The sequence below is a fragment of the Colletes latitarsis genome, chromosome 2 (genome assembly GCF_051014445.1).
Source record: "Colletes latitarsis isolate SP2378_abdomen chromosome 2, iyColLati1, whole genome shotgun sequence".
Lineage (NCBI taxonomy): Eukaryota > Metazoa > Arthropoda > Insecta > Hymenoptera > Colletidae > Colletes > Colletes latitarsis.
This window is the reverse complement of record NC_135135.1, coordinates 30000001-30024100: the sequence shown is the minus strand read 5'-3', so window position 1 is coordinate 30024100 and position 24100 is coordinate 30000001. Positions and strand designations below refer to the sequence as shown.

The 24100-nt window shown below is 40.5% G+C and overlaps 2 protein-coding genes across 7 annotated transcripts in view; both read left to right on the top strand.

Annotated features, from left to right (window-relative positions):
* Ipk1 (Inositol phosphate kinase 1) overlaps positions 1 to 24100 on the top strand; it is a 70166-nt gene that overhangs the window by 30270 nt on the left and 15796 nt on the right. The gene's annotated exons all lie outside the window — the stretch shown is intronic.
* LOC143346605 (protein BTG2) lies at positions 3552 to 5283 on the top strand. The gene has a single exon (XM_076774855.1). The coding sequence runs from the start codon at positions 4431 to 4433 to the stop codon at positions 4998 to 5000; it is 570 nt and encodes a 189-aa protein (XP_076630970.1). The 5' UTR covers positions 3552 to 4430; the 3' UTR covers positions 5001 to 5283.

Below are 24100 nucleotides of genomic sequence, written 5' to 3'. Positions count from 1 at the left end.
AACGTTATTCGAATCTGTGGAAAAGTATTGTAATTTACGTGGAATTTGATGCACGCTCTGCTCTTTTTTTCTGCCCGTTGATAAATATGGCGACGTGCGCAGAGAGAGCTGCTTTTACGCAACAATGTCCAACGATTATTTGATCGTGACGCAACTTTAGTTTCACGATGTGTGCACATGTGCCCCGACCGACGTCTTCTCGAAAAATTATCCTCTTATCAAACAAATATACCGAAACTCTTTAATCGACCCACGTACGTTGAATAGTTTTCTAATTAAATCGTACTAATCATGTTGTTACGCAGAATTATTCATATTCTCGGAACTTTTATAGATTATCGAATTCAAATTACACACACACATACACACGCACGACCTTCTACGTCCCCCATTGAAGTAAACCTTTTATTTTTAACCTTTATTTCGAAATTATACTTGGTTCTCTGTTTTTTAAATGCGTCTATTTATACATACATCTGCGCCGATCGCGAAACACGGTTTAGATTTCGTATACTATAAAGCGCGTGTGGCTGGTTGGAATACATGTTTTATTATTTCCGCATCCGCTCTGTTGCACATTCTGTACGAAGCACTTTCACTCATTTTGTACGTTATAACAACCTTGGTTATTAAATTGTGCTTTTGTCCATCGACATCCTCGTAAAAAGTGCGTTTTTAATTTTATTAAATTCGTGCGTATAAAGTATCGAATTTTAAGAGCATAAAAGTAGTGTAGCGAACCTGGTTACAATTTAATTTAGTTTATCGTTTGCCACTCGTACGAACAGTATCGTTTACACAAACTGCCCTTTATAGAGAACCGTAATACGTTTCCACTAGTTATTAACAATATATTTAACGGTATGCATTGTGTTGGATCCCCAGCGCGGTACAGGTACCCCTAATTTCGTCATTGTCTTAATTACGGTAGTATCCCAATGGTCACTTGTAGAACTTTTATAATCGTCCTTGGTTCGAGTTCTATTGCTGTAACTTTCTTTTCGTTGCACTCATATTCAGGAAAACGGTATTTATTTCAGTTGATTCGCTTAAATTAATTTGCTTCAGTCTCGTATGTTTCCTTTCCTTGAATTCCTTTCTTTTAATCTGCTCTTAATATTCCGTAATTACTTTTAATTTTGGTAAATGGTAGGTAATTGTATTTTCGTCTCAACGTGAATTTATGGTATTGTCATGAAGGTATAGTAAAAAATCTGAAAGTTGGTAATTTCATTGGTAGATGACTCATCGCGCTCGCGTGCATTATCGCTCGCCGTCGCGTCGTTCATTCTTGGTATAGCGAGTTCTCTCCTCGTTGGACGGTACATGCGTGCTTCGTCCTCAATTTGAAATAACAGAAAGAGCTGGATTGTAGGAAAGAAGACGGTATAACTGACCAGAATCGAACCCGATTTACGATCACGTCGATTTTTCATATTTTGCTGTTGGAATATGTCTCGGCAATATGTAAACTTGTACAGTGTAAGCCACAATTGCTTATTTCTCTATGGAAATAATAATAATTTACACGCAAAGATTTAAAAAATTATTCAAATATATTATTACTATAGTTAGAGATCGAATTTTATCAAGTCTTACACTTTTAAACCATTTGGAATTAATTTATCGTAAGCGTAACGTAGTTTTATGTCATCGACCTCCTACAAATATGAAAAGACGTAGTATTACGTCAGCAGCAACCTACCTTTACGAAAACAGGTAATATTACGTCAGCGGCTGCAAATGTGTTAATTCTTGCGTGTCTCGTCGAGTGTCAAATTGTTAAAAATCCCAACTGCTATATGTATACAGAAAGAAATACAAAGTACGCTTTACTTAAGAGTGAGTAAATATTTTTCAAAATGGCCTCTTCGCGAGATTACCGATTAAAATTTGTCGACCGTTGTTATCTCGAATTATTACTATTATTATATTTTAAATTGCGTCCTCGAATTCCCGACGAAGCTGGCTGCAATGCTAGCGAAACGATCGAAAATTATTTAACGTTACTCGCAATCCAACACCTATGACAATGTCGAGTATAAGAAATAAATAAAAAATTTACAAGATATAGTTGTTCTAACGTTGGTTGGGTCTACATTGTCGCCTTGGATTCTACACCAGTGGCTGGTTCGCTCGTGGCTGTTGGAAATTTCTATAGAACGTATGGGCTTGGCGCATCTTTCCGCTATTTTGTACCAACGTTTTCTATTTTAAACGCGTCCGGTTAGTTTCCATATATGGTAGTACCTTAATAAAAGCATTTGCAACTATGACTCATGATATTCGGGGATGTTGTAAACCGGAAAGGCTTTGAGAACCGCTGATTCGAATCGTAGGAGCGCATAAATAGAATCCGTGAAAAGCGAGGGGACTCGGCAGGGGTCGAAAGGGTTACACAGCAGGCAGCCAACTGTTTTTGATAGTAGGGCAGTACGATTCTCAAAATCGTCCTTGCAGTAGTTTCGTTTAGTCTGCGTTAGTTTAGTTTTATATTACATTAGGCTCTCTCTCTCATCGGGGGATCGTAGATCGCAGATCGCAAATCACCCTCGGCCATCAGGTACGTAGACTGTACGTATCCTTTTATCAGGAAGGGGAATAATCCAACGACGGTAGAATGAAATAAACGGGGGAAATTGTGAGAAAATCGATACCCGAAACTTTGCGCTTTCCAACTCAATAAGGGGAAACACGAGCCAAATGAAGTTTGTGAATTTCATACTGTAAAAGTTTTTTCGCAACAGATCGAGACATTCCTTTCCACGATATGCATTTTTATTTTTCCAACTTTTCTGCCATAAACAAACAATCTAAATTGTATAACATCGTACTTTGATATCTGTATATGTATTTTATTTATCATATACAATGTAACCAGCAAGAAGTTGGACTAATTTTGTGTGCAACATTATAACAAGATATTTCTCAATTTTTACAATAATATTATCGTAGATTATTACTAGCGAAATCATTAATCGGAATATTTGAAGGCAAACGATTCTCGAATAGATTAGTATTGGAATTGTAATGTCGTTACTATGGAGCCAAGTATTAATGACAATCCTATTCTAATAATAGAAATGGTAATGCATCGTTGTATTAAATTCAGTTTAAAGCGAACAATTAAGAGCAAACAAAAACGGAATAGTTAGTAACGTAATATTCGGTAAAAGTTTCAAGCATTGATTATAGGATAATTTTGTCGTAAGATTCGGTTAATTTATTTGGTTCGAAATGACGCTTTTTTAATATATTTCTTAGACATTTGTATCGTCCCGTGTATGAACGGAAGTATGGTATTGTGGTTTCCCGTGATATTACCGGTGATATTTAGTTGCCCTTACGAGACGTCGTCACGAGGTCTGTAAAATTGCGGGGAAAAAATAAAGAGTTTATCGTATTTGATAATTTAGCAGGAGAAACTGTCGTTCGTTTGCATAAATAGTCTCGTTCGTAAGATGTTTTGTCTTGAAAATCGCCCACTCGTTGGTAGAAACCAGTTGAGAACCATTGCTCGCGCAGACGATCCGTATTCGGGACGCAGCTGCAGACGCGTGCGCAGCAAAGAACGCGCAGATTGTGAACACGTGACCGGCGGCCATGGTGGGAATCGAAATGATCGAATCGGAGAGCGTTTACTATCCCCGCTCCGGTCTGCGCGAACAAAGAGACAAAGCTACTTGGTTCGTGTCGACGGTTCATGCCACTAGAAAGTCGTTGGCAATTGGTGGGTGCGGTTGTTCCGCGAGGTAGAGAAAGGTGCGTCGGTGTAGGATTCGCGAGAAAGTTTTTCCGCGACGGTTGCAAAGTGTACCGAGTGAAACATCGTGGGACAGAAGAAGAAGAAGAAGAAGAAAGGTTAACGCCGTTGCAATCGTACGAGTTTTCTAATCCACCATCTTGTCGATACTCGCTTGGCGTATCAGCTATCGAAGAAACGAAAAGATTTCGAAACGCGTCGTTTGTAACTAACGAGGAATTATCGCATCGGTCTAGCGGGACCGTCGTAACGAATTTCGGGATACGTAAAAACCGAAATTGCGACCATCGCGAAGCTTTTCGCGTCGAACGAACGAGCCGTTGGTGCGAAATCGTCCGTATTCGCGAAAGAATCGTCTAAAACCGATCGGTATTTCATTTTCGCGCTGGAGCGTCGACGAACGAATACTAAGCGCGATCGTGCGACGTGGCCGCGACGCCATTTTGTGAAGATTGCTGTGCGCGTCGCGCGATCAACAACGGCCTCTCTCGTCCCGTGACCCACCAAGTCAAGGAAGAAGCAGTATTTCCTTTCGATCGTATCGACTCTCGTAGCAACATCGGCAGAGAAGAAAAAAAAAGGTGGAGGCAACAGAGGATCGGTGTAATATATCGTCGTCGACGGTTTTATCGTACTCGTTCGTCCTGGGTTGCATCGCATAGCAGCCATGAGATTAGAAATTGTGTCGGCGGCGGATTTTTTGGTGCATCTGCTGCGTCTTCAGACGGGACAGCTGTCGGAGCGTCAGCTCGAAATGTTCAAGTCCTCTTTAACGGAGGTTCTGCGTCATCGTTACAGGGACCATTGGTTCCCAGATCGGCCGAATCGTGGTTCCGGTTACCGTTGCATACGCATCAACGGTAAAATGGATCCGGTGATCGCGCAGGCAGGCGCGAACGTTGGTCTCTTGCCCACAGTATTGCACAGCTTGTTCCCAAGCGAGCTCACCATGTGGATCGATCCGTCAGAAGTATCGTACAGAATCGGAGAAAATGGATCGATCTGCGTTTTGTACGAGCGTACGGAACCCGACCCGGACGAGTCGCAGCAACACCAACATCAACTTCAACACCAACACCAACACCAACACCAACACCAACATCAGCATCAGCATCAGCATCAACATCAACATCCGCATCAACAACAGCAGCAACAACAATTCGAGAGTTGCAAGGACTCGTTGTTGCTCGAGCATTCGCAGTTTAGCGAGCAAATCGCCGCGTTTGTTTCCAGTTGAAGCGTTTTTTGGCATAAGTTAATTGGTACGACGACGCTAGGCGTCTCGCTTCATTTCTATTGAACGTGCATCACGCTCTCGGACTGATCAAACCACATACGCGTTTCGTGATATGTGATCATGCTCTTACTACTACCCTGGTCGTGTGAATAATTTTGACTCGTGTACACGAACGCGCAATCCTACTACTCCATCGATCAAAGTTTTCACGAAGCAGTGCAACGTCGCGTCGCGCTTGCTCTTTCGTGCGTTTCCAATCGAGGCCGACAGTAAAAACAAATAAATATACATGCGTATATGTCTATATACATATATATATATATACATATAAATATATATATATATATGTATATGAAATATGTACGAAAAGCAAATAACCATTTTGGCCAAATTTTACGGAGGAATTCGTCCATTACGTGTCGTCCGACGGGTCGTAACCATTTCAACCACGACTGACTCTAGTCCAACCGTGCGCGAGTCATCCCGAATTTTCGTCGATCGTACGAAAGCGGATGCTCATGGCGGAAGATATCATCATCATCGTTAAATATTCGAATAGAATACTGCGCGTTCGCGTAACGACGTGTAATCCAGACCAGCGGTCGCATCTTGCATCCTGGCGTGTCTCGCGACAAGATCCGGCTTTTTCCAGCTTCGAGGGAAGCAGTGCCCACAGCGAGACTGCCTCTGCAAAGTGAGAAAGAAAAAAAAAAAGAAAATGGGCGAGCCCCGCGAGGAACTCTCTCAGCCCGACAAATTGATCTCAGCCTCGTCCTGCGTATTTCCGTTAATCCTGAAGGGAACAAGGTACGCGGAGCGGGGAACAACGAACCAGTCTGACCCTCTCCTCTGTTCTGGCAGCGAGGAAAAGCAAAACCAAGCCTCTCTTCCTCGAGAAGACTTGAACAACGTGTTTTTATCGTCGCAAATCTCTTTTCTTCCACGAACTTTCTTATGCATCGATCTTAACGGATTACTCTTGAAGCCCTCTGGTGTTTCTTCGATGTTCTTGGTATTGCTCTCCCCAATTCCGACCAAGGACAACATCAAGAATAGACGAACAATGGTCCGTTGTATCCTCTCTTCTGTTCGCGAATCATTACCGTGGTCATCAAGGATTTCTTCTCCCGAACCTCGCACCGTCAATGCAAATTACCACCGAGCCACACACAGACACCAAGACACTGACAATTTGGAAAAAAAAAAAACATACATGTTTCTGTTGCCACATCGTCGAACATACCTGGAGAACCCGTTAATCGATTTCTGATTTTCTTCAGAAATTTATCCGGAGCTTTTCATGGAACGCGCGTTAACGACGACAACAACAACAACAACAACAACGATCGCATCTCGTTTGGCGTTATCGGTATCGCAGGAGCAGCCCCGATTATCGTTTTTAGATCGCCCATCGTCATCGTTCTCATTGGTCCGTCGGCTGTCGAGCGATCTCAAGCTCGGCCCACCATGTTGGTATCGTTGACACAATAAGAACACACGTTACACTGCATACGTACAAACCTTTAACAAAATGCGCGAGTTTATATGTACATATATATAGGTATTATGTATGTAGAAGGCCGTATATACGTGTAAGTAGACAAGAAAGAGAAACTCGCACGTATATGTTGTGTCAAATTGTATATTATCTGTTTCGTGAGTGGGGAAAGACAGAACGAGAGAGAGAGAGAGAGAGAACGAAAGTTGGGTGATATGAGAGAAAGAGAAGGATGTATGTGCGTGCGCGCGTGAGAAAGAGAAAACAAACAAATATGAAGCAAAGAACTGTGATTTTCTTCGCATGAAGGGAGGGCGTATTTCGTGCATGTGCCGTACAATTACCTTTTCTGGTGTTTCGGACGTGACAAAAGGATTCAATCAGGGAATGTATGAACGTACGTATGAATGAGAATTTTAGTAAATGAGATACGAATGCCGTAGAGTGTTGACCATCTTTGATCAAGAAAAAAAAAAGAAAAAAAAGAAAAAAAAAATTTGCATTTCGATAACAACGGTAACGGGTCAGTGGTTATTATTTTGCAAATACTTGTATTTCTTCCACAGTTCGTGTATTTTATTTTCATTAAACGATAACTTGATCGCTGGTAACAATTTTTTTTATATAAATTATTCGTTGACAGACTCGTAAAATATATTCGATTTGAATAATTTTGCTTTGTTTAAAACAGCTGAAAGATACGTGGTGATCGTTGCAATATTCGATCGATAGCCGTAAGTTTTGAAAGTTTAACGAGAAACGCATACTTTAGCTTCGATTTGATTCGTTGGTTGCAGATAAAAATGAAATTATACGTACATGTTACACGTATATGTATATGTAGTTGTATAATCGTTTGGTTGTAGTAGTGTCTCCGGGTGGGGGCGTCTGATTTACGCGTAATTTGGCGAAAACAACTATATCGAGCGGGTTGTGACGCGTATTGTCGGCAAGTTATCTTTCTTTGTGGTGTAATATACGATTGTTGGAAATGTTCGGTCGCGGCGCCGGGGAAAAAATGTTGAATCGTGGTGTGCAAGAATTGGAGAGAGTGGTGTTGTTCGTTTGGAGGCAACGATGATTCGGTGGAAAAGAAAAAAACGTGTGACAAGGGATAAAATAGGAGAGCAGAGAGAACAAGTGTGTGTTGTGAGAAAGAGAGGGAAATAGAGAAAGGCAGGTATTTGTCGCGTTCGGTATTAAATCAGAAGGCTCTGTATGTAGCAATTATAGAAACCGTGTCTGTGATTATATTAAGAATAGAGAGACGATATAAGCAATCTCTGTGTGAACGACCTAATTAGAGGCGTATGTATTCGTGATTCTACGGCACGCGTATACGCGCCTATATCGTACCGTTATTTAAAAATATATGTTTATAAATATGTGTTTATGTCCAAGAGTATGCGTGGCAATTTTAAACGAATTTTTTAGATTAATCTTTTAACGATCAAACCTTTCGTGGATTTGTGCATTACTTACACGTATACGAATACATAGAATTTCACGCGTTAAGTCGAATCCTTTCTCTGGTTGTATGTTTTTTTAGCATTCTCGTGAAACAATTTAATATTTTATCCGATAAAAGGAGATTTGATCGTTGCGCGATTTCTTCGATCACTGCACCAATTAATTAGACATTTGTTCCGCGGTAATTTGCAATCAGGAAGCAAACATATTCGATTAAAATTGCTAAACATACCCACCTTGCGAAATTCCGATAGAGCGCGCAGAGTACGAAACAAAAAGGAAGAAAATCTGGATAATATTCGCTCTTTTATTTCCAAGATCAGAATGCAAACCGTATCCCTCTGAACGACCATTGACAAATCTGTCGTTTCGACGAAACTGGAGAAAGTGTGAGAGTCGAACGACACGACGTGTAGAAATCTCGCACACCGTATAGACTGTAGACGATATATGTATGTATAATATAACTTGTAAGAGCTGTAAAGATCATGTTCCTTTTTCTCTTTTATTTCGAGCCATCGGAAAGAAGATAACCGACGATAACAGGGCGCACTCATCCGATAAACCGTTCGATTCGCCTATACACACGTGTGTATATGTATATATATTCACACGTAACAAACGATACACGTGCACACGAAATGTATGAAAATTCTATCCAATAGCAATGGGCGGTAACAAGCGGAAATCCAGTGAGAAAAAAAAAAAAAATTGCGAATCAGAGAATCAGAGCGAGAGAGTTTATTTCATGAGCGAATTGTAATTACTATATATACATATATATACGCATATATTATATATACATACTTATATATATATACATATATATATACATCTTGTAACTATACATAGAGTCCTTCAGGAAGAATTTGTACAAACCCGCTGGAATAAGGCACCAGCAAGTCTGTGATTTTAGCTTGGTTAATTCAGTATTTTTTTAAATAAAACGAGACAAAATCAAGATAAACGATAAAAAAACAAGATTCGAACTTGGAAAGAGAACTCGTGCAAGAGAGACGTGAGTAAGAGAAAGTTTTTTGTATGAGAAAAAAGTATATAGTCGTTTATACTGTGTTGTGTGTGCGCGTGCGTGAGAGAAGTTTGTATGCCGCGCGCGTATGTGGGAGGAAGAGGAGGGAAGGGTAATGAGAACATTGGAAACTGCAAACGGTAGATATTTGTTGCATGGAAATTGTATAAAGGAAAAAAAAAAGAAATATCGTACATCGAGATTATGTAGACGCAAAATTTACAATTTCAACATACGTACTATCGTTGCGAGCAATTCGCGTTCCCGATTTTACTACAATTGTAAATATGATATTAACGTACATGTGATGTATTTCCTTTATAAATTAACAACGATGGTGCGTGGAAAAGCAAGAATTATTTATCTTGTTCTTTTCTTCTCTTATAGGCGATAGTAAACTATTTATTTTATTTCATGTTTTAGAGCTTTAAATTCGTATGTTCCGCGAATGCAAATTTCGCGTCACAATCGTACAATTTGCTTGGAAAAATTGCCGTGTTAAAGTATTTTATTTCGAATCTCGCATTTGTTTAAATGCGCACGGATATTTATACGAAAATTACATTAGTATTCGCGCGCATGAAGACTCGTAAATTGTATGCGTCTTCCGTTCGCATTTTTCATACACGTTCCCTCAGCTTTCTCTGTTCGACGGTCGAGTGTTTGTGTTTCTGCTTGTGAGAAAGAAAGACGTAGAGGAGTCGAGATGTATAGTAAGTAAAAGAGTTATATAGCGAACGCGTAAATACCGTACACTGGTCCCCACGATATACTTAATGTGTGCAAAAACTATTATACGTCTGTGGATCTGGTGCTTTTACGAGTTCGCTATACGCATACGTCTCTTCTATTCGCTATACAAGGATCGGAAAATTAGAGTACATGCCACGTATTTTTCTTTTCTGTGGAATTGACGTTTTTGTTGGGACACCAGGAAGGAGAATGCACGAGATAAAGAAAAGGAGAAAAAGGTAGAGCGAGCGAGAGAGAGAGAGAGAGAATGTTTTAAAAGAAAAACCGAGCGACGAGTAGAATTGTTCGTGAGAATGTGTGAGAGAGAGAGAGAGAGAGGCTGCGAGTACATCGAGGGAGAAAACGGGGGATGGACAGTAAGAGAGCGTGAGGCCCGACAGGGGTGCTCGACTCGGGTGAAAATTGGGCCGTGGGTTCCATCGTGGTAATATAATAATTGTGATGCCGAATTATTGTACCGATTAGAGAGAATTCATAGCGATTTTAACACACGTGCAAGCTAGAGAGACGAACGAACAATTTGTAAAAAGAAAAAAGACAGACATCGACCCAAGGTCATCGAGATCCGAATTCAGCGGCCCTGTTGGCCAGTGCACAAGAAAAAAATAATAAAACACATCCACACATGCGAACTAATTGCGAGCGAGATGATCTATTCGAGGAAATTCTGTATAAAAGAAATTCGCTTTACCCCCGATAGTAAAAGAAAAAACTGAAAGAAAGAAAGAAAGAAAATTCGCGTCGGAGACGCAAATGCACATACACATGTACACGTACACTTTGATGAGATACATGGAACAGACACGAGGAACACGTTACGTACACTCTCGAATCTGTAGACTAGTAGGTTTACGATTAATTAATATGAATTATAATTATTATATCTATTACTACATCAATGTATAATTATATTTAGTTTTTAGGTTACAATGTCTATCATTTCCCGCTTGTACATATGCCGTGAGCTCGAAAAAATTAAATCTTTATCAAATGAAAACTATAATTTTTTCGACTGTTTTTGTACAGAGATAATAAAAACAAAAAGGCCTCGTGCTTATGAAATTTCAAGAATACAAAACACCGCTGTCCAGTATTTTGATTTTTCATCCCGATTACCGTTTCCTCTGCAAACATTTATCGCTGTTTAAACGGCTACAGAAATTGGGCATAATTTTTCGAAATATTTTTCTGTAAACGTAAATTTATGTTTCTTCAGAATTTTCATTATTATCACGTTTACTTGGACGCGTTGCAAAATTGTTTACAGTAAAAGACTCTTAACACTTACGCAAAGGTACTGCTATTGAAAACAAGTACACTATTGAATATTTCTATTTGTTACGCTATAATTTAAACAAACCGAAGACATCTTCGAAATATGGAAGACTGGTTTAGCAATCAACTATGTTGACTTTGTAAAGAAAAAATATTAAAATTTTCTTACATTTTTTCAACTTGTACTTTACTCTTTTAAATAATACATGTACATATACGTAGAGGGTGTTTGGTCGGATACCCCCTGTATATGTGAGATAACAAAAATTATGTAACGAAATGTGACGTATTTTGAAAAACATACAGTCTATGTTTCATGTTTTTCCGAGCTTTGATAATTTCAAAGAATTTTAACGTACACGTCAACAAGTTCTGTTTTATTCGATTAAAATGATCCGTGTGCACGATGGCCATGAAAGAAAAAAAACCAGCCGTGATTCGGATAAGCATATGGCATTGGCGATAAAAGATCGTTGGCACTCATCGGATAACGATAAAGAAAACGAGAATGCGTAATTGATAAAATGTCGCAAGAGAACTTCCGAAGGCTCTTACTTCTAGTAATAAACGTATGCCAGACGTTGAAAATATTTGCCATAATTTTGAATCTCGTCTACCTTTGATTTTAATCTAGTTTTGCAACAGATCTCCGGATTGCTATGTTTAAATCATTAGGTGTAAAATCTCGATGCTTTAGAGATACAAGTAATTCAAATACACTACGATGCGTACTATGAATGACAACCTTTGTCACATTGTTTCGTCCAAATGGCCGTGGTGCAGATTATAGAAACGGGGAGTCGAGGCCGTGGTTTCAAATCTCCTTTACCAAATTCTTCTCTTTTTTTATTCGATAGCATTTATTTATAACTGCAATAACAATTACTTGCGACGACGAATCGTACTCGTATATCTATAAAAAATTATAATTATATGTATATGTAGAGAAAATAATTTATTATAGATACTACGTTTACTCTGATTTAATAAACGTGCAACAGTTTTATTTTTCATTCGATGCTCAATTTTACACAGTTGCAATTAATTTTATACTTGGGCCCGTAAACCTAAAGTAACTGTAAACAAGTAGAAAGAAAAATATTATATATTTTCATTTTATTCGTCGTTCGAGCAGATAATTGTAAGTTTGGTGATTTCTCAATTAGTTTGGTTAATCGTCGTTTTACCATACTTTCCACAACACGACAGTCGTGGTTTCGCGCGTCTCTTTGCTTTCTAACGATATTATCCCAACTGTGTCCGTGGCGGCGCGGCGCGGCGCGGCGACTAGTTTTTGCCCATTCGTGCGAACTTGAAGACAGTGGTCCGTTATCGGGCCACCGTTGTACGCAAAAATCGCACGATGAATGCCTCGGTGACAGGTAAATCGAGAATTGCCGTGAAATGAACGGGCATTACTTGGTCGGCCGATAATCGAGTGGCTAAACTGGTTCCGCGGGAACGATATACGTATTTGCCATGACCGATGGTAATTACAGCTGGGAGAAAGGGTATCGAGTGCTACCGCGCGAATTCGATACGCCATTTTTACCGCTGGAAGTCGAGCTTTCAAGTTGAAGACCAACCTCGATTCGCGTCGAAAGGAGAGTGCGTCGGGGTGATCGACGCTCGGATATTAAACCTATCTAGGCGAAAAAATGCGTTCTTGTCGACGACTCTGTAACCGGTCTCAATAACTCCGTGTATTATCAGTAAGAAAAATCCGCCGGTATCGATAAAGATATTCTCGATACCGACGCAATTAATATATCGTAATTTCAAAAAAGACAAAAGCGCGTGACGGAAGCTTGCTTTCGAAACAAGAAAACAACCACGAGGTTCAGTCTCTTTAGAAAAATTTATAATGGAAAAAGATCCTTGTCACGCTTGAATTACGTAAACTTTCTATATTTTCAATCTCTCCCCATCATTACATTCTCTTGTCGTCAAATTTTTATTTAGTACGTTTGCGCGCAAATATTTTGAAACCTATTAAAGACTCAATATTGCGGTGATTTTTTCCAACGCGTTAATTGTAACGTGATCTTACAAATAATGCAAATGAGTGTCGAAGAGAGGGTGTTGAGAATTATTTCCAGAGCAATTGTCAAATAGATATTAAAGTCGACCAGTGTATTCGTTTGCTGTACTTTTCGCTATAATTATTTATTTTTGCTTGCACAGGCGTGCTGCTATTAGAGAAACTTTCACAGTGTTTGGTTATTTTGTGTCATTGACGCAGGTGTTGACGTCTCCTAGAATCATAAAAAAAGTGTTGAAAGTAAAAAATCGATAACTCTACACGCTTGAAAAATGAAATGATCGTCGAATACGTTTAATTAAGAGGATTTAAAGGGGCGCGTTTAATCACGAAGCGTCGAAAAATCGGTTTTTATCGCAGTAACTTCCGTGCACGCTTTTATTTACCGTGATATTTTGTGAAAATGCATCAATTAGGGGTGGAAGTAACGTACTGCGTTTCACCTAATTAAAAGGAATACCGCACGTAATTACCAAACGCGCTCCATAAATTTATTCGTTATTTAATTTCGTTTTGAATTCATTCGCAATAGCAACTATAGTACTTGCAAAAGGAAAATTAATATAGTTTTATTACTAGAAACGCTATATAAATATTTATACGCGTTAATATTAGATTTGGGCATAATTTCGACGTGACACGCAAATCTATTTCTAAAACATCTTTGCGTCGTTGGATTGCTAAATTTAAACAAGTCTAATAACATTTATGTAAATTTTCATGAATGTACTCGTTCGTAAAATAATGAAATGCTCGCTGGTCAGGTCCGATAAGGGTCGATAAAGGTCTACCTCGGTATCTTTAAATGAAATTTTAGTTTTCCGAGCGCGGCGCAAATTGTCGGTGGGTTTAACGTTAATCCGCGGTATATTGGCTTAGAAACGGCTCGTCCCAGTTTCTAATAATCAAGCCTGTATATTAGATTTTACGGAGAACGTTAGAAAGGCAATGGGAAACCACGGGGGCGCGCGAACACCGCGAATAAATTTTTTATGCAAAGAATGCAACGCGGTGCTCGGCCGAGCAAGAGTTTTTCGCCAAAGAAGATCGAACAACAAGTTCACCGAGCGTGACACTGTTTTCGCAGAAGCGAACAAGCAAGGGGAGCAACGCGCCGGAGGTTAAACTCGGAACGGCGAAAGATCGCTGTCGATACGAAGAAACGATCCTTTTTTGTCTCTCCTCGGTTCGGCTTGAAATTAATTCACGACGGAAGGGGTTAAATTCCATCGTCGAGAAGCGTGAAAACACGGTTCAACAACCCGTTCGCGAGCGTTAAGGTTTCCTCGGTTCGGGGCACGACGATGTGGGACAAATACGAGACACGGGGTATCGCCAAGAGGAGAGGGTCCGTGGCGTGCGAAATGACGGCGAATTATTGTGCCGACGAGGAAGAGGAGCCACAAAGGATAAAAGGGTGAACAAGAGTGGGAGATGTTGGTGGAGGAGGTGGAGGAGGAGGTGGAGGAGGAGGCGGAGGAGGAGGAGGAGGCGACCGATAGTTGTCGTAAGGGTCAGCGTCGGTTGTTGCCCTGGCCCCTTAACGTTGCTTGGCCCGCTCGGTTACTGCTTCCCCCTCCCTCTATCGCTTTAGAATCGCAATTCTGTTCAACGCCGCCTCCTTTCTCTTTGTTACAACTTCACCCCTTCTTAACTGTCAAAAAGGAGGGTTTCTATCAAATCGCCGATAATGTTTCAATCGACACCGTTTCGCACCGACATTGATCCCATCGCGCACGAAACCACTCCAACGATAACACGTTTATTATTAATATTGCTTACCAGTTATACAACTCGTAAATATTTATTTGCAATTTATATCGTAACGGTATGAATATGTATACAATGTATCCTGATTTAAAGAAAATACGCATCTTAATGTAAGCGCCAACATGACGGTTTTCGATCAAAATCTAGCGTTAAACAGCAACACTGATCGTACAGTATAATGTATAAACATAAATTTCATTCAAACGAAATAACATACATATACATATCCGTGTTAAACAGACTTTGTTATTCGGTTTACAAATTAATTCGCGGCCCCTGCATTAAATCACCTATAACATTTATTCAAATTGAGCTTTTTTCCCACCTCCGTGTTGATACCACGATGACTCTTCTGCCCTCGTCGCAAATGCTTTAACGCGTTCACTATAGCATGACTCACCATCGGGTCGGACTGCAACTTGTTAAGTATTCGCACGTTTCTCATGATTGGACCATTATTGTCAATCATCAACTACGGTCGTGTTAAATAAAAGCTTTATAAATCTTTCTGAATTCAAGACGTTCAAAATAGACTTTTTCTTTATTATTTATTATAAACGACGTTAGAACAGATAACTGCTCGGCATACGTACAAATAAATTTCTATTTTACATAATAACATTATAGGTTCAGACACTAAAAATTATGACTGTACTGTTACCACAGACGAGATATACGAGTAGACCTTTCACCTTATGGACTGAAAGTGGACCAATCTGACTGCCATACCGACCTCAAAATTCAAAGGTGATTGTTAGCGTCCTCTTCTCATGGATGCCGGTCAGTTGACAAACTATTCACTAAATTAGTATTGCTGTAGTGTTTGCGTAAATACATGTGAGTTGACTATGGAAGGGATTAAAATTCATTTCTGAACCTGCTGGTAATGTTGCAAATGACACGAAAATGGTAATGGGGTTTCGAGACTCTATAAAGATGAGCCGAAAAAATACATCGAGTGAAAGATCTACTCGTATACCTCGTCTGACAATACTCTAGAATCTTTGATTAATCAATATCAACCTAACGAAGAAGCTCTATATTCATGATGACCTATGCAAGGCGGATCGCAGCCAATTTGCTAATATTATTTAGTTTTTAATTAATAATTGCATTATTAATTAAACGTAAATAATATTACCCAGGTCTCACCACGAGGAGGTTGCTGCGAATGGAGACCCGAAGAGAGATAGATGGAATCCAAGTTCCATCGATCTCCCTTTCACATCCTTAGAAACTAGATTAGTCATGGCAAGTAATTATTTTGTTTAAAAGAGGGACGAAGCTAAATCGTGGGTGACGCGACGCGACGCGACGCGAACCGAATAGCGAGGTCAAAAGGGTCAGCTCGTTGCCTCTTGGCAAGTCCGATCGAAGGGGAAGGGAATCGACGCACCCGACACAGAGATTCCCCATTTCTCCCAAGCATCCTGTTGGGAGCCAACTGGACCCAACTCGGGATGTCTGACAGAGAGAGGGATCGTGTGCCGGGGCTACCGTAGACAGGAACAGTCCCTGATCCCCTCTAAGGCCGAAATACCCTTTCCCTTGGATCGTCTCGCTAGAGGACGGCAACTGACCCTTCGGACCAGCTAATCGGCCGATCACTTGCTTTCTACATCAAAGCAGTGGTGATCGGAGAGGACGAGGGACGAGTCAAAGAGAAGCTACTTGTTAGATAATTACTTGGCAGGACACGCGGCTACGCTAAGGACTTAAGACTAAATACCAAGTAATTATTTTGTTTAAAAAGGGATGAAGCTAAATTCTGGGAGACGCGACGCGACGCGACGCGATGCTGAACCGTGCAGCAGATCCGAGGATCGAACGCTACCCTTGGTAGATTGATTTCTATTTCTAGAAATCGATCTATCATTGGCAGGCGACTAGATCTTTTGGACAAACTGGACGGCCGATCACAAGTGACCGAAGCAAGAAACGAGAGAACGAGTCGAGAGAAGCTACTTGCTAAATAATTACTTGGCAATATTGGGGGACGCATACAATAGGGACTTAAAATTAACGTCGAAGCTCAAGTCTAGTCAAGTTGAATCGAAAATTCGGACGATAGAAGGAAACAAAGTTCCTTGTACCAAGCAATTATATGGTTAAAAAGAGGGATGAAGCTAAGTCGTGGGATACGCGACGCGATGCTGAACCGTGCAGCGGATCCGAGGATCGAACCTACTGCCCTTGCTAACTCGATCTCAACAAGAAAACAGAGAACTGCAACTCCGAATCGAGGTCTCCATTTCTCCAACGCAACCCGCCGGGAGCCCGAAGGACCCGACTTGGGCTGTCTGACAAAAGAGAGAGTACCTGAGACAGAGTCGACTTCCGCTGGAAGGTATGCGTTTCCGCAGAATACGGAAACTCCACACCTTCCAGCGAAGTGCCGTTTTCCCTCGATCAAGCTTACCAAGGGAAGGCGATTAGATCTGTAGGACCAGATACACGGCCGATCACATGTTTCAATCGATGAAACAGCGGTGACCGAAGCGAAGAACGAGGGAACGAGCGAGAGAGAAGCTACTTGTTTAATAATTGCTTGGTACAGACGCGAAAATATGTAGAATAAAGAAATCTTGGACGTTAATTTTAAGATTCGCGACGAAGCTTAAGACTAATCAACTTGGAATTAAAAGTCCCTCGGCGGTTGTGGCGTACTCCCTCGATGTCCTTGCGATTAATCTAAATTTAAACTGAAATCAAAACTAATAGTTATATTAGTGAGACATGGAAAGAAATTAAGCAAAATATTACAAGAATTTAAGCTGAAACATAAAAATAAAAATCTTATATTAATCAGTGCCATCGAAACAAATATGATATATGTATCGACACAATGTTGTACATATCACAACGAACATTCGATACCCTAACCCTAACCCTAACCGATTCCCAACCACCCTCCATTAATAAACATCTTCTGTTGGTCGAAGAAGAAACAAACGAAAGTGCAACCAATGAAAAATGCACAACCGACGAAGAGAGTTGAAAGAATTTTCAAAAGAAACTTGGATCAAGACACCAAACAATCAAACGAAATGAAAGAATCAAAGTACCTCCGCAGAATATTAAGAGAATTAATCGGTATAATAAAAATTCATGAAATTGTATAGGAACAAATATAGTATATGATTGAACATACATTATTATATCCTATTATTATGCAATATTATACATATCAAAGCAATAACATAAATTCGACAAAGAATGTAAAAGTAGAAACAGAGAAAAGGAACATTCATAATAACCAAATAAAATCAGATAGATAAATAAACAAATGAAAATAATAAAATAATAGGTGGAGTAGACTTACTATTTGTCGTCAGTAGGATAGGATAGTTACCACATAGGATGGTTACCACTGGACCAGCTGTAAAGTAAGAAAATATTCATATTATAACAACATCAGTTAGGCAAGCATGGCAAAATCAGTTCATTGAAGCGAAATTGGTATCAAACAGTAGAATAGAAGTGGGGAGAACAATTTGAAATAGTTCTTACCAGTGGTCATCACGGTCCGGCACTGGTCAGTAGTCGGATCTGCACTGGTCAGCACTGGTCAGTAGTGGTCAGTTCTGGTCAGCTCTGGTCAGTCTTGGTCAGTCCTGGTCACTCCTGGTCCCCCCAGTGGTCAGCGATCCACGAATGGCCTGACTTTGGCCCGCGAGACCCGGTTCCCCTGGATGCTCCAGGGGTACTGAAGAATTTGTCCAGCGGTAGTCTTCGAGTGGGGAAGTCGAAGAGTGGGGAGACAATGTCAACGTGAAGAGTTAAGAACCGCTTGGTCTAAAGAACAACGCTATTTCGATTGGTCTCAACTCTTGACCATTTCTGGATCTTCACTGGACCGCTGACCTTGATGTCAACCTCACTGTTGACCACCAGTGACCACAAGTTAGCGACCCATTAAAACCATTAGGAAGATTAAAGCCTTCTTAGGAGGATCCCCTTAGAATTTGATGCATGATCTTTTTAACATTTTGTTCCACTTTGGAAGAGTGTATCTCGTGTTATAAGACACTCGTGGTACAGCGATAGCGTTCATCTCACTAACGATCTATTCTTTACCTCGTTTATGTGCAATAGGTGTGGAAAATAAAAATGCCTGGGCAGTTGAGACTGAAAATCGTATGCAGGTTGACGCAAATCGGATTTCAGCTGTTTCGAAAGCAAGGAAAAAGATTCATATTCGCCTTCTTTCTAGAATTCTCGAAGCTGTCGAAAGCACCTAAGCTCACGTCGACATGGCTGTGAATTGGTGTGTGTAAATGGAGGGGTAAGCTTACTCTGGGCACCGGTCTGCCGTCTGATAACACTGTTACGAATCAATTTTTAGATTTATCAAGACAGATATCTATAACCTCCGTACCTGTAGTATTACTAATTTTCTATTCGTTAATTTTTATTAATACGTGTCTTTTTGTACATCGATTGGAAGAATTGCCATATCGAGCGAAACATTCGGAGGTGATTTTAGCGTCCTCGTCGGTTGAGAAACTATTCGCTGAATTAGTATTGATGGGCAGACAGTTGTAACGTGTAGATGCGAGTTGACTACGGGGAAGGGATTGAAATTCATTTCTAAATCTGTTGGTAATGTTGGGAGTAACGCGAAAATGGTAATGGGCTGTAGAGCCCCAGAAAAGTGGGCCGAGAAAATGCATTGGGTGAAAGGTCTACTGTATACCTCGTCTGTGCTGTTACCATATATCGAACATTGAAATTTTTCGCTGGTAGCGTAGAAATCGCACATTCGGAGATTTCTATGACGCGAGAGGAAAGTTAGTCGATAAAAAGTATATTTTTATACGCGTTGTCCGTTTCCTTCTGACTCCTGTATCGTCCCGTTTCCTTTCACCTGAAACTGACGCAACGATTCCACGCGGCTTTTAACGATATCGAATCTCATTTGCTATAATCTTTGCCATGGATTACCATTATTACGTCACTACTGTCATTACCTTGGTATTAAAACACTTCCTAGACCGGTCTCGCGCTTCTTGCCTTTTTATCCCGGAATCCATTCGTCTTTCCTAACCCGTCTGTACTTCCATTCGCAAGAAAGTTTCTGTTTCATTTTTCGTTCCTTTTACGGCTATACGTTTCACTCAGAGCCCAGACATACTAAGAGAGGGAGCCCTGCGCCATCGTAATCATCACGATCCCTTCCTCTCGACATAAGGAGGAATTCTTGCGTAACAGGTTAAAAAAAATTTACGTCTCAATTTTAGTAAGTCAGTTTGATAATTACAGAACTCGTACGTGCTATTTTTTAACAATTTATCTCATTAATCTCATCGATGCAATAATATATTTATCGAGAACCAAAACTTGACGACTTTGAAAAGGAATAGTCTGCATGGCGGACGTTTCTTAGACGAGGGTTGAAAGTGCCTGTCCAATCACTCTACATGTTCCTCATTAAGATAACAATTTTACGGTAGCGTAACGATGCAACCTACGAGAACACGTTCCGAAACTGACATACTGATAACGAAATTTACATAATGGATTATGCAATTAAAAGAAAAAAAAAAAAAAAAAACACCTATTATGATATTCAATTCGTAATATAAATTATATAACTTGTTCTTTTCGATAAGCTGCTCGATGAATTGGGCTCGAGCCAGTGTGGCGTAACGCCGAATTCCAAGTTGCACAAACCACCGTTATTTTTCTTTTTTTTCTTCGTCGAAAGGTCTTACGCGTGAAACTACTTACCAGATGTAACTTTTTGCGTTCGAGAGACACGATTTATTATTCGCGTGTATTCTATGTTAATTATGAAACGATGATATCACTAATTTCTTTAAAAAATAGAAAGAATGTCGTATTTAAGCGTACGATTAAAATATAATAAATCGATTCATCTTGCATGCAGTTTATATGTTCGTTTTTTCCAAACCGATGTAATCGAAAGATATTAACTCGATATTCATGGTCCGAGCGATACAAGTTTGGCTAATTACAAGGAACATTATTCGAAACTGAGCGGGGTTTCCTTTATCCTACGGGCGGTAATGGCGGGTACGGTTACGACATGCCAGAAGTTGAACAAGTTTCGTAACAGCGCGGCTCGCGTCGGTCGTGTGAATCGCATTGTGTGCGGTGGGGTAAAAATACCGGAAACGGTTCAGTTGACCTCAGCATCCCTCGGTCGATGTGGGTCGCGCGTTACGCGAGAATTTCGAGCTCCAAAGTTAACAAAGCGGCTAAACGCCGGAAATCTTTACAAGTATGCGTGGCGACGTCGTGTACGACTACCAGGGAAGAACCTACTTATTCGCAACATTTACATTGCGGAACGACCCTCTGTAATTTCCATTACAGCCAGTGACAAGCCAGTGCGTATCCTGTTTACATTATCTGCACAAATAAAATTCCATCTTTGCCATAATCGTATAATTTTTTCACCGATTATCGTGTATTCTTAAATATAAACTGATCTCCATAAAAATGTTAAATACGTCCATTTTGTATATTTGTAAAATATTTTGGGCAGTAGTGTTTGCGCGAAACCCGCGACCATCAAAGCGTTAGGTTACGTTCTCAATTAGAAAATTCGAGTGTTTGCCGACAGATACGTATCCTCGCTGTTCATAGTTTCACAGTCAACAACTTGTTAAAGCCAGATAATCTCGTTGCGTATGTTTTGCCGTTTGTTTTCCACGGAGTGCGTTATCTCGCCGCGGCGACGCAACGTTAGAAAACGATTAACGGACGAGGTTGTGTGACCTTTCCTTTGTCCGTCGTTATCAGCCTGCCCGTCGGCGAATTTTATACTAAAGGGATCTGCGCCGCGTTTTCAAAGTCATCGATTCACACCTGGAAAGTACATGGACTGGGAGTCTACGCTTCTCTTATCGTCGAATTGCCTCTTCTCGCACTTTTCCCGCCATTGCATTGTCCTATCGAGTGTGCTTAGCTTTGCAGACTCGTTCGTGTCAACGTCGTTGGAAGGCCACGATAGTTTCCCCCAATTTTCAACAAAGAAACGCTCTTATAGTCCGGGCGAAAATATAGCGAGGTCGTAAACTCGAGTGGGTGTTAAAGTTTATACGTTTCAGCTCCCGAAACAAACGAATTGACAGAAATACGAGCAGCTAAGGGCCTTGGAATAGTCAGGGCTGTGCGAAAAAATATTTTATTTAGTATCGCCATTTTTAGAGGTATAGTAACAGGTAAAGGTCTTACTCGAGTCTTTAATATCTTAATTTAGCTGCTTATAATACAGGGTGTTATACTAGAGGCCAAAATAAGACGAAAATCTTTCGAGAAAAAAATTCAATACTGGCGGAACTTTAAACGTTAAGAACTTCTTAACGAATCCACTATCAAGAAATTGGTATTGTTGATTTTCGTGTTATTTTGCCCTCTAGAATCTCCCATTAAAATTTTTCCCAGGGGTGGGTGAACATCCTCTGTATATGCATGTAGAAAATGAAAAAAGATAGTGCAGTTTCGGACACAGAAAAACATTCAGAAAGGCACTTTGAAGCAAGATGTCATGTACGGCCCTAAGTGCCGCAGTAGTAGTCGGTCCCAACTCTCAAGAGTTTAGTTTACGACCTCGCTATATTTTCGCCCAGACTATAACTCTTTGGAGCACGCTGGGATTAAAAGTGTCCCACCGTAATGCATGGTTCCACCTCGAAATATCGCAATAGCTGCACGCGCATAGGTTTCTACGTATTTCATCTTATGTTATATCTTGAGCAAATGTCACGAATCTATTCACTTGTGTTAACCAACATTCACCGTGCCAATACAGGTTCATCGATTGTTGCAAACGGAAGGTAGATTGCGACAACTATTACTATCCTTTTTTTATGTTTTCACATTACGCGATTATACCTTTGTTAATAAAAATACACCAAGTTTGTTTAATTTAAAACGCAATAAAATTTCTATGCAATATGGGTAAAAGTTAACTCTGTAACGGGCAAGTTCTCGTAAAGCCACATTGTGTGCGCAACGATGCTTTGGATATTGGCCGACGCGACGCGTGCGACGCGACGCGACGAGTCTGAAACCGGCCAATGTTGAAGGTCTTCCAGGAAATCTCGTGTTGCCCTTTTCTTCAAACGGTACGAGTAGGACAGAGATGCATAACACGGCTCGCCGATGTCTCGCAGTAGATTTAAAAACATAAACACAGCTGGCCGCCGCGCCAGGACAAACGGAGAGGTTAGTTCGAAGAGCGAACCAGCGGATTTCCAAGGCATCGGTATGTTTAAGGTTACGGATAGAAAGGATAGTAATGATAGTAATACGAATAAACTATTTTTCGAAACATCGAGTGAATATTATTTTTGGAGTTTCGGTCGTTGCCGTACGAGCGTACCGATCGCGGTAGCACGAACGTTCCGTTTCCAATTATGCGAACACGTCATGTCCCCGCAAAACACGGTACATGCGGTTCTAGCAGACGCCTGTACGTTGCAACGAGTTTCGCAAATACTGCGGTCGTTAACCTTACGCGAAAATGGATATAAGACGGTTCGACTATGGCAACGTCGCCGCTCTTTATAGACACCGAAACCGCGCCGTGAACGTAAGTGCTTTTAAATGTACGTCGAAACGCTCTGCACACGGAAACTCCCGGTAAGCGTAACAATTATTTTCGATGTATTTCGTGATATTAAAGCAACCAGCAGCGGGAACAGCTATTCTCGCGAGTTTGATTCCCTCGCGTTCGCGTAGAGGGCATTTTCAACCAAGATACATGAAAATATGCCACGTAATCGTATTATCGTAAACATTTTTCCTAACCTCTTTCCGCTGAACGTCTTTTTACGAAATCTTTTTTAGTTTCGACGTCGCACTACGTGCCCATCGATGCGTTCTAATATGCGCTTAACGGGAATAACCACGGTTAAACTAAATAGCACGTCTAGAGTCTTTTGTCGCGGAATTTAAACATCGACGTCTACTTTTATGCGTGTGAAAAATGTTTTTTCCATTGCGTGGCGAATATCGAAAAGAGAAGAGATAAACGTCAGGCAGGTAGAAAATAGACGAAGCGTTTCGCAAGATAAAAAGAACGAATACTTGACGTAAAAACACGAAAAAAGATGGTAGCTGGAGCGGAAGTGATTGTAGATTAAGAGAAAATTGTAACGTACGACATCCTTCGGAATACGGGAGTAGTTCCATCCAGTACATAGGTTGCTCAAGTATGTAGGTACATTTGCAAATACTGCTGCTGTGAACGGAAGCTTATGGCACGTAGGTAGATACGTGTTCGTGCATTG

What these genes read in the sequence shown, in the direction of transcription:
- LOC143346605 (XM_076774855.1), top strand. Translation starts at nt 4,431, where the DNA reads ATGAGATTAGAAATTGTGTCGGCGGCGGATTTTTTGGTGCATCTGCTG.